General features: G+C 38.6%; 1 protein-coding gene across 3 annotated transcripts in view; it reads left to right on the forward strand.

Moving 5' to 3' along the window:
* The window catches only part of LOC144221854 (myoD family inhibitor domain-containing protein-like), a 73,978-nt gene that overhangs the window by 13,760 nt on the left and 45,851 nt on the right, over positions 1 to 14,367 (forward strand). For all 3 annotated transcript variants that reach the window (XM_077752371.1, XM_077752377.1, XM_077752386.1), the window contains exon 2: positions 4,402 to 4,524. In XM_077752371.1, the coding sequence (XP_077608497.1) occupies positions 4,470 to 4,524 (55 nt within the window). In that variant the 5' untranslated portion in view covers positions 4,402 to 4,469. The remainder of the gene's footprint in view (positions 1 to 4,401; positions 4,525 to 14,367) is intronic.

The following is a 14,367-nucleotide window of genomic DNA, read 5'->3' on the forward strand; positions in this document are numbered from 1 at the left end:
CATTTGCAAAGTCAGATTTACAGAATTGTAGAGACCAAAAGGCCTCTGCCATGATCCAGTCTAATGCCCTCATTTCTGGTTGAAGAAAATGAGACCCAGCCCCAGCCACATAGCTGGTCAGTTTTTGAGTCAGAATTACAACCCAGAGCAGTTTCCATTACCTTCTGTTTGGTGATTGCTTGATTGTTTTGTGTGTATGTTTGGTCTCTCAAGCTAGAGGGGTTTTTTCTTTGTTTGTTTGTTTGTTTGGTCAGAGACCAATTTATTTTCCTCCCTCAGCCAAAGATTTTTCTGTACTTCTGTAATTCTTGGGAAGCCAGCCTTTTGGAAGCAGATACCAGTAGTATGTAACTGTCCTCTGATCTAGTGCTGTCTTTAAAGTGTCTTCAGTGTTTATTTTAATTTCCAAAACAATGCTTATATATTCATCTCTTAGTAGAACTGATTTAATGTTATATATAATCAGGATTTGTATTCTCACAGTTTTCCTGACTTGAAGACCAAACTAAATACCTTTATATTACTGATTACATAAAATTGCATTTTCTGATTCCTTAGAATATGGTGAGGAGGTGTTGTGAAGCAAGGTCTAAATCACAGTATTGAATAGATGTTTCTAAGTGAACTTTAAATTGCGTAGTATAGAAGAGCTTGCTTAGAACAGTGCCCCTCAAACCTGGCCATATATGATGATGACATCCCTCCCCCTCCCCCACCCCATCCATACCACCTAAATTAAGACCCATGCCTCTGTATGTTTAAGGGGCTCACCAGTGAAGACCCATTGGCATAGAAGAACAGCATTATTGAGATAACCAAGGTCCCCTTTTCAGAGAAAAATGTTAAGTTAGGGTGGAGTGCTGCCTTGATGTATATACAGAATTCTTATAGAAAGGTATGGGCTGAGCTCATGCTACATGAAGCTACTTGATTGCCTGTGGGATATGTCGTTTGAGTCATATACTAGTTGAATGGCAACTACAAACCTTCATCAAACCAGAAAGGAATTGACTAAACCAGGACCGTGAGCCTACTTCTGCAGTTCAGAAGTGACACACACACAGTAAACCTGCATTGAAAACAGAAATCTATTTGAAACTGCCTGTTTGTCATCTTACTGAGTAGTGGCTGACCCAAAGTATTGAAAGTTGTAGTAAGGTTGGTTCTGTGGCTGGACAACATGATTCCTGCCTTACAATTGTCTATTGATTAATTCACTCTGTCTCTGTGCATTTCTTCAGCATTAGATGTAACTATGCCCTATTTATGAGGCTGTCATATGGGTATTCCATTAAATATTACAGACATGCCAATAAAATAATATACACATATTAGAAAGTTGTAGAACACTCACATGATCACAGAAATTTAGTTTTTAGAAGTGGAGAATTGCCAAAAATCAACTTAATTTTTGTACTTAATATCTTTTTGAAGCCTTGCTGGGTGCTGACTGGGTTATAGCAAAAAGCTGAGACCAACTTTGGGACTAACACATTTACTTTTCAACTAAGGCAAAGTTAGATAGACTCATGATTATGATTTGATAGTAATTACATTTTATTTGTTATTTCTTGAATGTAAAGAGACAGAGAATGATAGTTTTTCTTTTTTAACTGGAGAAGGCCCCTACCTCTAGAATTTCACAGATAAGCAAATTTTTTAAAAAAAAGTGATAAACTGTTCCTTAATAAATAGTTAAAGCAGAGAGAAATTTATTTTCTTCTTAGTGGTGGGTCACTACTAAATCAGTGTGTACATGGACCACATGACATTTCCATTTATTCAGTGGAGAGTTTAGAGGACCTGTGTTGAGCACTTGAATATTGGACATGATTCAAATGTGAGTCAAGTGTGTCTAGAGGCTTTATTCATACCTATTTTCTTTTAGTCAGCAATGCTTCATAATGCCCTGGTTTCATGAATTAATTTTAATGGAATTAAACTTGAACAGCTCAAAATTATATAATTAATTTCATTCAGCTTCAATTAAAGTTACTAATTGAATCAAGCCTACTAGCATGACACCTGGCGGCAGTTAGCTATATAACAGTAGCAGCAAGTGTGTGGGACTCTGCTGATGAGCTAGTTTATGTATACTAGTGACTTTTTATAAAAAGCTCTTCTGTTGATAATCTCAGAAAGGCCTTGAGTTGACTGTAACAGTGGAAATATTTCTGGAGTTGTTTAAAAAAGTAAAGATTTTAATTGAAACGAACACCTCTCAGGAAGATTACATTTTCTCCAGGATAATGCTGAGTAAATGTTACATAAATCTTCTAGAACATATTGGTTTAGCATGCTTCTGATTTATATTTTACTGCTATCTGAATACAGTTTTGCTTTCTGAAAATACTTAGCATTGAAGACCCTACTTTTTTTTTTTTCCCAGAGATTGTTAGCCTCTGAACCTAGTCCTAGGTGGGTGTCCATCTATTTTCATGTGTTGAAATGTGTTTAATGGCAGAATTTTTCAATTGTTGTGAAATCCCCATGGTACATGAGAAACTTTTGCATGTGCAGAAAATTTTTCCTTCCACTGGAAATGTTAACAGAGTTGACTAACAACTTCTGTTTGAATCTCTTTCCTTTCCTTGCTTCCATGGCTTGACATCATCCAGTTTCTCACCCTTCTCTGACTCCTGTCTAATTGTACAGACCCTTCTTGCTACTCTTAATGTACTCACTCTTTTGATGAGCTCATTCATTTAAATGGCATTAGCAGTCAAGTTTAGGAAGATCACTTTTCCCAGCTATAACTTTTTTTTTTATGATTTGCAAATTCAAACGTGCAACCCTAAACTCCTCTACTAAACTGTAAAGTTCATGAAGGCCTGAGCTGCTTCTCACAGTTCATTGCATTTTTGTTGCCTGGCACAAAGCCTAAACATCTGCTACATACAAATAAATAGTGTTTAACTAATATATTGTTCTCCTGGTCTTCTGGTTTTCCCAGCCAAAGCCTTGACCAAGAGAGCACCATCATCTCCAATCCCATCTTCCCTGGTCATCTGTGCAGATCTCTAGTTGTTTTCTCACATCTACTCCCTTTCCCGTCTTATTCAGTTGACTGAATTCTGATTAAACTGGACTATTCTAAGCCTCTCTTATAGTTTCCCTTACTCTGTTCTCTCTCTTAGATACATCCGTACTCCAGCATTTCTCAAGGATGTAAGTGCAGCAGAATTACCTAAATGCCCCACCCCTAGATGGAAATAGAATCTTCAGTGGTGGGGTCCAGGAATCCGTTTTTTTTTTTTTTTTAAAGTCCCCCAGTTGAGTTAAAAGGCAGGCAGGCTTGATACACTGCTGTGCACAAATGAATTAATCTTCCTAATGCACGACTCTGATAAGGCAATTCATAAAACTTCAATGGCTACTTTGACTTACTTATCTTGCCTTGAAATTCTGTCCAGATTTCCTTCTGTCCAGATCACCTTCCCATTCAAATACCCATGCGGTGTCCCTAATCAAACCTTTATAGGCTTATCTCCTAATGTCCCCCTTAAAGTATTTCACACTCCAGAGAAGTAGAACCTTTGCCCGAGTTTATGCTTGTGGAGTTTGCCCATGCCACTCTTCCACCTGGAATGGCCTTTCTCCCATCTCTGCTTGCAAAATTCCTGCTAGTGTTTTTGAAGACTATCCAACAGGCACCTTTTTCTGTAGTTCTTTTCTTGAGCTCTGAATCCTGATGAGTTTCTTTTTCTTCCTTTGAGCCTCTTTAGTGCTCTGGACCTCTTATAACATGGATTTTACCTTGTGTTGTAGTTAGCTTTTTGTTTGAGTTATTATGTTCCCGATCAGATGTTACTTTTCCTTACTGGATTTCCCCGTAAGAGCCCATAAACCCATGTATAAATCTCCCATCCTAAACCTCTCCCTTTCTGAGAATGCATAACATAGCCCTTGCCTCTTTCCCAAGTTTCTACAGAGATAACTCTGTGCTTGTTTCTATACCTTCTCACTTCTCAGTTGCTCGTCACTCAACCTCAGTGTGATTTTTAATCCCAACCATTCATTGGGATCTCTTCTCCTTTGGTGCTTTCCCTGCTGTACCTGCCCTCTGCATGCATGGACTCACTTTCATCTTTTATGTGACCTTCCCACATTTCTCTGTCATGGCAGACCACTTGTGTTACGACGACTTATTTACGGTAATCCCAACAGGTTAGTTTTACTGTAAACATGTTTGTTTCTTCAATTCTTGTCACATAGTATGCGCTCAATAAATCTGTTACTGCTTCAATAACCTACAACAGTCACTAGAGGTACCGCTCCTATTACGTTAAATTATGGCAGACTGGGAAGCATTTGGAAAAAAAAAAAAAACCTTAAAATGAAAAAAAAAAATAGAGAACAATATGTAACATTTAATGACAATCGATCTTTTGTTTTATTTAGAAAACTGTGATAAAGAAAATACTGAGAGAAATAAGACTCAAGCTGCCGATAGCTGCTTCGCACACGGAATGATGCAAGACCAGTCCATTTGGGGAAATTGTTCAGACGACGAACTCATTCGAAGTAAGTAGTTTTAGAGAAAATTAGAGTGATTTGGATATATGCCTATGATAATAGGTTTTTAGTTAATTGTTCCATATAACTTTTCTGGAAACATACAAACCAACAGAGTTTATCTGAAAATATATTTGTGACTATTTTAAAAAACAGAGCTAAACTAGGATATAAGTAATTCTGCTTGTCCATTTTCATTCTTTTTTTTTTTTTTTTTTGAAAAGGAAGAATTGACCTATAAACTTTGGATTTTATTCTCATAGAGATAGATAAAACTTAATTCCTTCTTGAGCAGTGACTAAGAAGTAGTCAGAGAATTCTAAATGGACTGTGAAAGTAAAAAGATAAGGAAAGAACAAAAGGACCGTGAACAGTATTTTGGTAATGCCATCCTGGTCCATGTTCTTGGAGCCAAATGATTCCAAATGTGTTTGTTTTTTTCTTTTTTTTTTTTTTTACAATTCACATTATTAGCACTACCTGGCTATTCATTTTCTTCTGTTACTCCTTTTCCTCTTCCTGAACTTACCCTGTAGACTATATACAAAAGCTGTGGTTTATTTTCATTTGATAGTGGGAATCCCCGGAAACACCAGTATCTTTTGGGTACTGTGTAAAATGCTCATTCTGTGTCAGGTTCTCCTATAGACCTGGGGCTTTCCCCCACCCCGGTAGGTCAAAATGAATTTGATATATAATGAATTATTCTTTGTAGTAAACAGGTAAGTATAAAGATTATCGCTATACTATTTGGTGAAGCTCGTCTTAATTACAGAATTCATACCATTAAACAGGAAGATTTAAAATGAACTAGTCTCTTTATTATCTACACTGTTTAAGTGGACAGTGATAAAAAAAAATACTGTAAATGGCATGAAATAGTTTCTATGTTGAGATAATGATGATTCAGCCTGTATGATGGGACGCTGGTGCTCTGAGAGCAACTATATAGTTGTTTTACTAATATGCCCTGAAGAAATGCAGAGACAGGGAACTTTGGCCTCCCCTGGGAAAATAGGCAGATGAATGCGTACACAAAAGATAAAGGCCAAAGAGAGCAATGCCACTCCTGCCTGAAAAATAGCTGGCGAGAATTTCCACATATTTGCGGGTGACCTCAGACTCTGAATTTTGATTACAAATTTCAGAAACTATATTTTTGCTCTCTTCCTGGTCACACTTTTTTAAGGCAAAGGCGAGTTTGTTGGGTCTAGAGAAAAATCTGATCTCTGGATTTGCCAAAATGGAATGTTTTATGTCATCTTTAAACTCAACTCAAGTCTGGACTGCACTTCAAAGTTTGATATTGTGATAGCTTCTGCTGTTCCAACTCCCTGACACTGAACTCTACAAAGCTGCCTGGATTTCCTTCATTGGACTTCCCCATAGGGTAGTTGGTCATCTCTGCATAATTTACTGTCTGTCTCTCTTAACCCCACAGCTAGGGAGATGGGTGTTTTCCTTTGAGCATCTAGCACATTTTGGGGGGCCCAGTGAAATCTTTTGTAATAACACTAAGTCCTGGAAAGAAGGCCCTGGCTCAGAGTTGCATGGGGGAGGAGGGGAACATCTGTGGTGAGTCAGGACCGGGCTGGCTCCTGTTCCAGGAGTCCTGTGTGGCTCCCTGAGCACTGTGGAAGAGGCGGACAGCTGGCTCTCATGGAACTGATTTTAGTGTTCCCACTGTAGTGTGAGGTTGGCTGGATGCAGGGATCATCAGAAAAATGAGGCCGGCTGGGCTGTGGGAACATTTTCAAATGCACAACCCACTCTTTTTTCCAAGGCTCCATGGGACAGCTCAGCTGCATAAGCAAGAAGTGGAAGAGAGTGAGTCTGTTTAATATGACTTCTTTTTCTCTATCTATTCTTGAGAGTGGTTAGAAGGGCTGGCAGCCGATGTCTACATTGTCTGGATACTTGCTGCTGTCTTTGCTGGACATTTAAGGTGTAATTTATAGGGGACCGTTAGCTGTCAGTGTGATGAGGCTGTTTTTACTTTTCTGAGAATAACTGAGCTCTGGAAAGTCAAGGGAGTGGTTGCTTTGGAAATTGTATTCTAATTAAAGGGTGTATTCTCAGGCCTCATAAACGAGATCCAAGCGGAGAGTAATTTCCAAATTATTCTGTGAACTTTAACCCCGACCTCAGTGGATGACCCACTTGTGGCTCACACTTGGCTCATATTCCACACAGAAGTTCGAGCTTTGTGTGCCTTCTTTGGTCCTTCTAGAAAACATCGCAGGTGACAGACGTCAGGTACAGTGCTCTCAGAGCCTTATTTCACATTGGTTGCCCTTGAGTTGCTAACTTATTCCTGAGAATCCTTTCTGGAAGTTATAAATAAAAGAGAAGAAATACATATGAAATCAAATATTTCAAATAAATAGGCCACACACTATCTGGTCTGGGGTTTGCATTGTGATTTTCTTTCTTATGGAATTTAAATTGAAAAGACAAACCTAACTACTCAAGTTGGTTTTTTAAAAAAAAACAAAAAACAAAAAACTAAATCAGTAAAGAATTAAAAATGTAAGGAAGGTGTTTGAGGAAATTTTATGTTTGGGAAGTTTTACTTTTTCACCTTAGGAGTTTTCTTTTTACAGTTTACAAAGCATTCATGTTAGGAAACATGTTTTGGTCTATACTTTCTGGAAAGGGGCTTAACTTTTAGAGTTTATAAGAGTATCTTTTTATGGTAACACCAGTGAAGACTTCAGCTTTTCCCCCTCAGATTAGTGTATATGATTCAGTATATGATTTGGAGCTATGCCTTGTTTTTATAATCACTATTCCTCTGAATTGGTAAAATAAACGTGGCAGGGAAGTGACAGCCTCAATTAATATTAATTTTTCTATTTAACCCATAATATGCATAAACTGGTAACAGGCAATAGGCAACACTTCATGTTTTAATTAGACTAGAAAAGGAACAGAAGTAACATTTTGATCTTAGTCTTTGGGGGATTTCTAAGGTAGGAAGGGGTGTGTGCGTGTGTGTGTGTGTGTGTGTTCCTGTGTTTATACTCAGATATATGTAGTATTTTGCTTTAATTTAGGTCAAATTCTATTCTAATTACTTCCTATAGAGAGGGAGCTTACATTTTTCTTTGTTCTTCTTTCTAAAGTGCCTCAGGTCTCTATCTCCGATTTTTCTAGGTCTTTCTGAAAAATTCATATTACTTAACTTTATCCTTGGACATCGCTTTTACATAAATGTCTTCTAATTCTAAATGTCATTACTTAACTCCAGAAATTTTCCTTAGCTCCTCTTCTGAAATAAATTTCCCATTAAATTAAACTATTTTGTTCAGCTAATTCTCTCCTTTGTGATTTTGTAGAATTCCCATGATCTGAAGCAAAGTTAGAATGCTCTACTTAAATGGTAATCCTCATTCTATTTAACCCATTTATTCATTTTTGAAGAATTTCTAGCTCTCATAATAGTAAGCACTTAATTGGTAGTAGGATGTCAGCCTGTTCTCTAAGTCACACTTGCCTCCTCTTCACGGAGCTAATGCACCATGCTTTTTCCCTCTGCCTGCTGCTTGAATCCTTCCTCTTGGTGTCCTCTGAGCTCCCTCTCAACATCACCAGGCTCGGTTATGAGGAACTCTATTATTTCTTTTAGAAAACTTTGCCAGCTTAGCTATGATCACTCCTTTGTGAAGATTATTTTATCACTTTAGGGAATGTCTCCTCTATCTCTAACACTGAAAAAAGGCAGATACTCAGGTGTACTGTTTATATACTGAGAACATTTTCTCACTTGGTGATAAGGAAAGATCAGGAGAGATTTGGATTTAAATTTCTTTGGCAGTTCTCATGTTGAATGCACATTATAGTAAGTGGTATTAATATTCTTCTGGAATTCACTTTATATAAAAGAGGACATAAACAAGAGGTAAGTACTACCTGATAAGACTGGGAGAGGCAACTTTCAAGTTATGGTTCTTAGGGGATCTGGAATTCTTTCCCAATAATGCATCTTCATTGATCCTGTGATCCCATATTGGGAGCAAGTCATTGTGACTTCATCTTGCTCAGTATCTTTGCTTCCATTTGTCTCTGAGAAAAATTCTCTATTAAAAAAACACACTGACCAAATGGTTATGTGGCTACAGTTAAAATGCTTTGGTCTGTAAAGAATCTTTAACCAAAAATCCAACTCATAGTTTGGTTTAGGGTTTGGTGGACAAATCATAAGTTGGGTTTTTAAAAAAAAATTGTTTTAACATTTATTCCCTTTTGAGAGATAGAATGTGAGTGGGGGAGGGGCAGAGAGAGAGGGAGACACAGACTCTGGTGAAGCCTCCAGGCTCTGAGCTGTCAGCACATAGCCCAACACTGGGCTCAAACCCAAGAACCGTGAGATCATGACCTGGGCCAAAGTTGGATGCTTAACTGACTGAGCCACCCAGGTGCCAGATCATAAGCTGTTTTTTAACGGTTACTTATAATTATTTCATTAGTCATTGACCATGAGATAGGTTATTAGGCTGCATTCAAGAATGGAACTTAAGTTACTGACATACTTCTTCCTTAGGATGCATTATTCCAAGCTCATCTGGGTTTTGACCAAGAAGCTGGAGAGAGCCATTGTCCATATTTTGCTTTGGGTATCTTAAGTTCAGTTTCTGGAGGCCAGTGGGAGTTGACGGCCAAGTTCAGATCCCGGATACACAATTACTGCTGGTGTTGGGCAAGTTATTTAAGCTCTATGATCAAAATTCTCATTTTTAAAATGGAAGTCTTGGGATGGCTGGGTGGCTCAGTCAGTTAAGCGTCTGACTCTTGGTTTTGTCTCAGGTCATGATCTCCTGGTTTGTGGCATTAAGCCTCGTGTTGTGCTTTACACTCTGAGTGTGGAGCCTGCTTGGGATTCTCTCTCTTCCTCTCTCTCTCTGCCCCTCCCCTGCTCGCTCACACATTCAATCTCTCTCGAAATAAATAAGCTGTAAAAAATAAGTAAAATAAAATGGAGGTACTAATTCTGTATACCTTATTGTAGTATTTTAGGGATTATAGGAGAAAAAATATTTTGTATGCTTAATTAGTGCAGAGCTATGTGTGTAAACGTTGAGTGAATTTATTGGTTTTAATTATTATATTTGGGCACAAGTATCAGTTACAAAACTTTGTTTTTTGCTTTTGCTGCTTTTTTGTTTGTTTTTGCTTGATCCATGGTTGGGGCACCTGGGTGACTCAGTCTGTTAAGCATCTGACTTCGGCTCAGGTCATGATCTTGTGGTCCATGAGTTCGAGCCCACATTGGGCTCTGTACTGACAGCTCAAGGCCTGGAGCCTGGTTCAGATTCTGTGTCTTCCTCTCTCTCTGCCCCTCCCCCACTCATGCTCTATCTCTCTCTGTCTCTCAAAAATAAATAAATGTTAAAAGAAATTTTTTAAAAAACCAAAGCTTTGTTTTTTGCTTTTGTTGTTGTTTTTCTTTCTTTTTTTTTCTTTTTTCTTTTTGTCTGGATCCATGGTTCCAATGGGTTGCATGTCCACACACCAGATATGCTGAGTACATAGACCATGTCTTCCTGAGATCATTGATATTTATGTCATAATAGCCAGCACATTGGATACTACATGATTTGCGTTTAATAAATCCTTAAGAAGTACATGGAATTAATGAGATTTCTTTATCCATCTTGCTTGTATTATTTCATACTTTAAGTTCCTGCTCTGCACTTTGAAACTACCCTGAAGAGTTCTCCGTGAACTAAGGTGGTGCTCTGAATAATGTTCATTATCTGTGGAGGTGGGTAGGAATGGCACTTTATATAGGAACTGTTTTGGTTCCCTATTTCGTATTTTTCTTGCTTTGCTAAAAGAGTCTGAGACTGCTTTAGTTCCTTTCCTTCCTTCTTCATCGCTCTTTATCTTGCTTACAGCCTACCTTCTCACCCTCCTTTCTTTTCTCCCTCCTTTCTTCTTCCTTCTAATATCTTTCTGTACCTTTTTAAATTAGTTTAAAATGCTTCATGTTCTATAAAGTATACAATGTATGTAGTTGGCTGTTGTTGTCCTTACTATTCTGATTAATATTCTAATTTTTACTTTACCCTTCACCCTTATCCTATACCATGATTCATTTCATTTTCAGTCTGCCTCCTGCCTCCCCTTTGTCAAAGATTTTCAGGCTCTTTCTGATATCCTTAACATCTTTTAGTCTTTATTAGGAGAGATGAGATGGCATTAAAATACAAGTGGTGGGTGGGGTTCAGTGAGGGAACCAAATCTATTCCTTTCCCATTTGGGAGTTTCTTCAAGCCGCAGGGAGGAGCTGAGGCCTGGAAATTACCACAGAGATCACCCTGAAAATGCTAACCGCTGAAGAAATAACTAACATGTAATGATCAAGACCATAAATGCTGCGGTCTAGATAATTTTAGTACGCAAACCTCCAACTTCCTGGAGCTAACACTGTGTGAATTTACACACAAATTATTTTTTGTAGAATATGTTATTCATGGATACCTTTCAGGATTAGGAGTCAAAATATAACTTTTAAAGCTGAATAAAAAATCAGATCTATTAAGATGGAGTGTTACAGTGTGCTGACCCTGTGTTATGTTTGTGATGCAGTGATGAACAGTACAGGTGTGGTCTCTGCGTTCAGAGTTTATAGTCTTGAAATAATGTTCATTGTGAAAGCTGTGATGGGAAGGAGCAGGCTGTTAGATTTTCACGTTTGAGAAACACAAATTCTCACGTTAGGGAGAGGTCAAATTGGGCTTTCCAGAGGGAGCGATGTCTTTGATAAAGCCAAAAGGAGCTAGGCAGAGCATGGGAGTGGGTGGAGCCAGTAGTCCAAGCCAATAGAATTGCTTACAGGTCAGAGGTCAGAGGTCAGCCTGAAGAGAGTTGGAGAAGTTTTGTGTAAGCCGAGATGGAAAATACTGGATGAGAGGTGGAGGGAGGTGAGAGGCAAAGAATCTACAAACGGGGTTAAGGGAGGACGAAAGGTATTGAAGGGAATACTGACTTAAGTAGGTTTATTTGTTTGTTTGTTTGACTATATTCTAGGGCAATTACTGTTGGGGTGGCTGGAAAAAATAAGTAAGAATGGGAAACTGAAAGTATTAGGAGACCGACTGGGAGACTGTTGTATTATTCCAACTGAGAAAGACTGGTCTTGGATGGGGTATTGGCAGGTAGGAGTCAGCGTTTTAGGGTATATAATCAGTAAGACATATGGGGTAGGGGAATGGCAAGTGCTGGGGATGAGGCCAAGGTGTTCAGTTTGGACAAATGATAGTTATGATGAAAAGACAATGGGGCAAAGAATTTAAGGACATTGTCCAAAGAGGGTTTGTAGTGCTGGGCTGAGGATATCAGATGGCTTGAGAAGGAAGTAAAAACAAAGATCTGGGGCACCTGGGTGGCTCAGTCGGTGTCTGACTTCAGCTCAGGTCATGATCTCATGGTTCGTGGGTTCGAGCCCTGCATTGGTTTCTGTGCTGACAGCTAGCTCAGAGCCTAGAGCCTGCTTCAGATTCTGTGTCTCCCTCTTTCTCTGACCCTCCCCTGTTCATGATGCCTCTTTCTCTCCCAGAAATAAAACTTGAAAAAATTAAAAATTTTTTTACAAAAGAAAGATAGATCTAACAAATAAGAAAACTGGCCAGAGAGGCTAACAGTCCCTAAAGGTTTCTCTTTCTTAAGAAACAAAACAGGTATCAATGCAGTAAATGAACAGGAGAAGTAGAAAAGAGAAGATGAATTATGAGAATGGGAAATAAGAATTTAAGATTTCTAAAGTAGGACAACACCCAAGGTATGATTGTGAGGATGGGTGACTGCGTGTCTTCCAAATCCAGAATGCTAGATTTGGATGAAATTTTGGAGGTTTCATAAAAATTTCCCTGTTTAGTAGTCAGGGAATCAGAAATCCAGAAGTTCATGTTAATCAGCATGGCCAGTAAGAGATAAAGCTGGGGCTTATCTATGTTTTTTGTTTGTTTGTTTGTGTTGAGTCTCAATCATCTGAATTTCTCATCAAACTTAATAGTTTAGGAGAAGCCAGCCAGTTGGTTTTCTCTGGTTCTTTCTGCTTTAGTCTAAGATTAGTCACCTGTTGTGGAAGAATGGAAGAGGGATTTGATATTCTCTAAGCTGAGGACAATGAAATGAATGAAAAATAATGCACATTGTTTGGAGCTGCTGGTGTGCTTCATTGAAGGATTCAAAAGGGTCCTCTCCATCTAGTCCAGTAACATACAAAATTGGGATTTAAAAAAATATATGTGTGTGCGTATTATATATGTGTATGTGTATGTATTTGATTTGTATCAAATTAGATGTATATTTTTTTCTTAATGGAAGACATCTCTTTGCAATGGTTAATTAAGTTACTTTTAGGGAGTTACGTAAAATTGAGTAGGGGGTGCATTTGTGAAGAGGACTTCCACTTAATATTCTTTATACTTTCCTCTGTATCATTGATTTTTCCCCCCATGGAGTGAATTATTTTATTACATTAAAAGCAACAATAATAGAAAGAAAGTTCTCCCATGTAGCAAAAAATACCAGGGTGAGGACCCAGCCTCCCAAAGCTACATTAGAGCCCAGTCCGTTGTAAGAAATGCTTCTCATGTGACAGGTAAGCCAGGAGATTCAGATTCCTTCAGGTTCTACCAAAGACAAGACCAGCTAAATAAATTGGTGGGTGGGGTGTGTGCGAGGAATAGTGCAAACTGAGAATTCAGGTCACCTTATTCAAAATTGTGAATTTCAAGATGGCGACAGCAGAGCATTAAGCCAGCTCAGGCTCCTTCTGGACCATTGCACAGGCCACATGTCCATGAAGCTGGGCCTGGCTGGAAGCAGTGAGAGAGTGGGTATTCAGTTCTGCCCATTTTATAATTTGTTTTTTCAGTAAGGCACTAAAATTCTAGAACGAGGAAGTTTTTCTTGGCTTCGCAGATCCTGCATTTGTCACAAGCACCAGTGGCTTATGCAGGTACATGGGAGCTGCCAAAATTGGTCCCCAGCTTTTATTCAGCCACAGAAGGAGTGACAACTGCTTCCAGATTTATCCATGGCTCAGTAGAGAATGAGGTGTATCAGAATGAGGAGGCTTGGTGGAAACCCCTCTCCATTCCCTCCACGAGCTCCATTTCCCCCCTGCCTTAGCACAGCTGGGAGTCAGTACAGTGACTAGTCCTGTGTTTCTTTCAATGAGTCTTTCAGGACCCGGTGGTAAATCCATGCTCCACAGTTTTCCATTGGAAGCTGGATTCTTCCCAAGGCCTTGGGTTCTGCAGCAAGACACATAAAAGTCAGGGAAATTTCGTTTAAAATCCTCTGATGCTGGTATTAGAGGGTGAAATTGCATTAAGTGAGCTAGAGAAGAGAGTGGGTGGGAAATTTGTTCTGCATTGGAATATAATCTAATTAAATACATTTCCCATGGTTCTTGAGAGCTTGGATTGGGAAATGTTAGAAAAAGAAAAAGATTTCCACCATCTCAAATTCTCATAAATAATTGATTCATGCCAGTGTGATCTAATAAGACCATACATGTCATCTTTGGACACTGCCCATCATTCCTTCTCGTAATGGAAAAGATATTAATGTATCCTCAACGAAGGGGCCCATTTCTGCAGGGTGTTTTCTTCATATTTTCTCAGCATTGCAAATGTGCTGTCGTCATTACAAAGGTGAGTGAAATGTAGGCAGCAGCAGTGAGAGCATCACATCCAAAGGATGGTTTAATTGTGTGCAATTAGCATTTTTCTACCCTTCTTTATGAGTTAGTTTCTTCTTCTTACACTTCTCCCATATCCAGTACATTTTTAAAAGTCTTATCAAATAGCTCTGAATATGAATAATTACTACTGGAAA

Source organism: Crocuta crocuta, unplaced genomic scaffold (genome assembly GCF_008692635.1).
Source record: "Crocuta crocuta isolate KB4526 unplaced genomic scaffold, BGI_CrCroc_1.0 scaffold397, whole genome shotgun sequence".
NCBI lineage: Eukaryota > Metazoa > Chordata > Mammalia > Carnivora > Hyaenidae > Crocuta > Crocuta crocuta.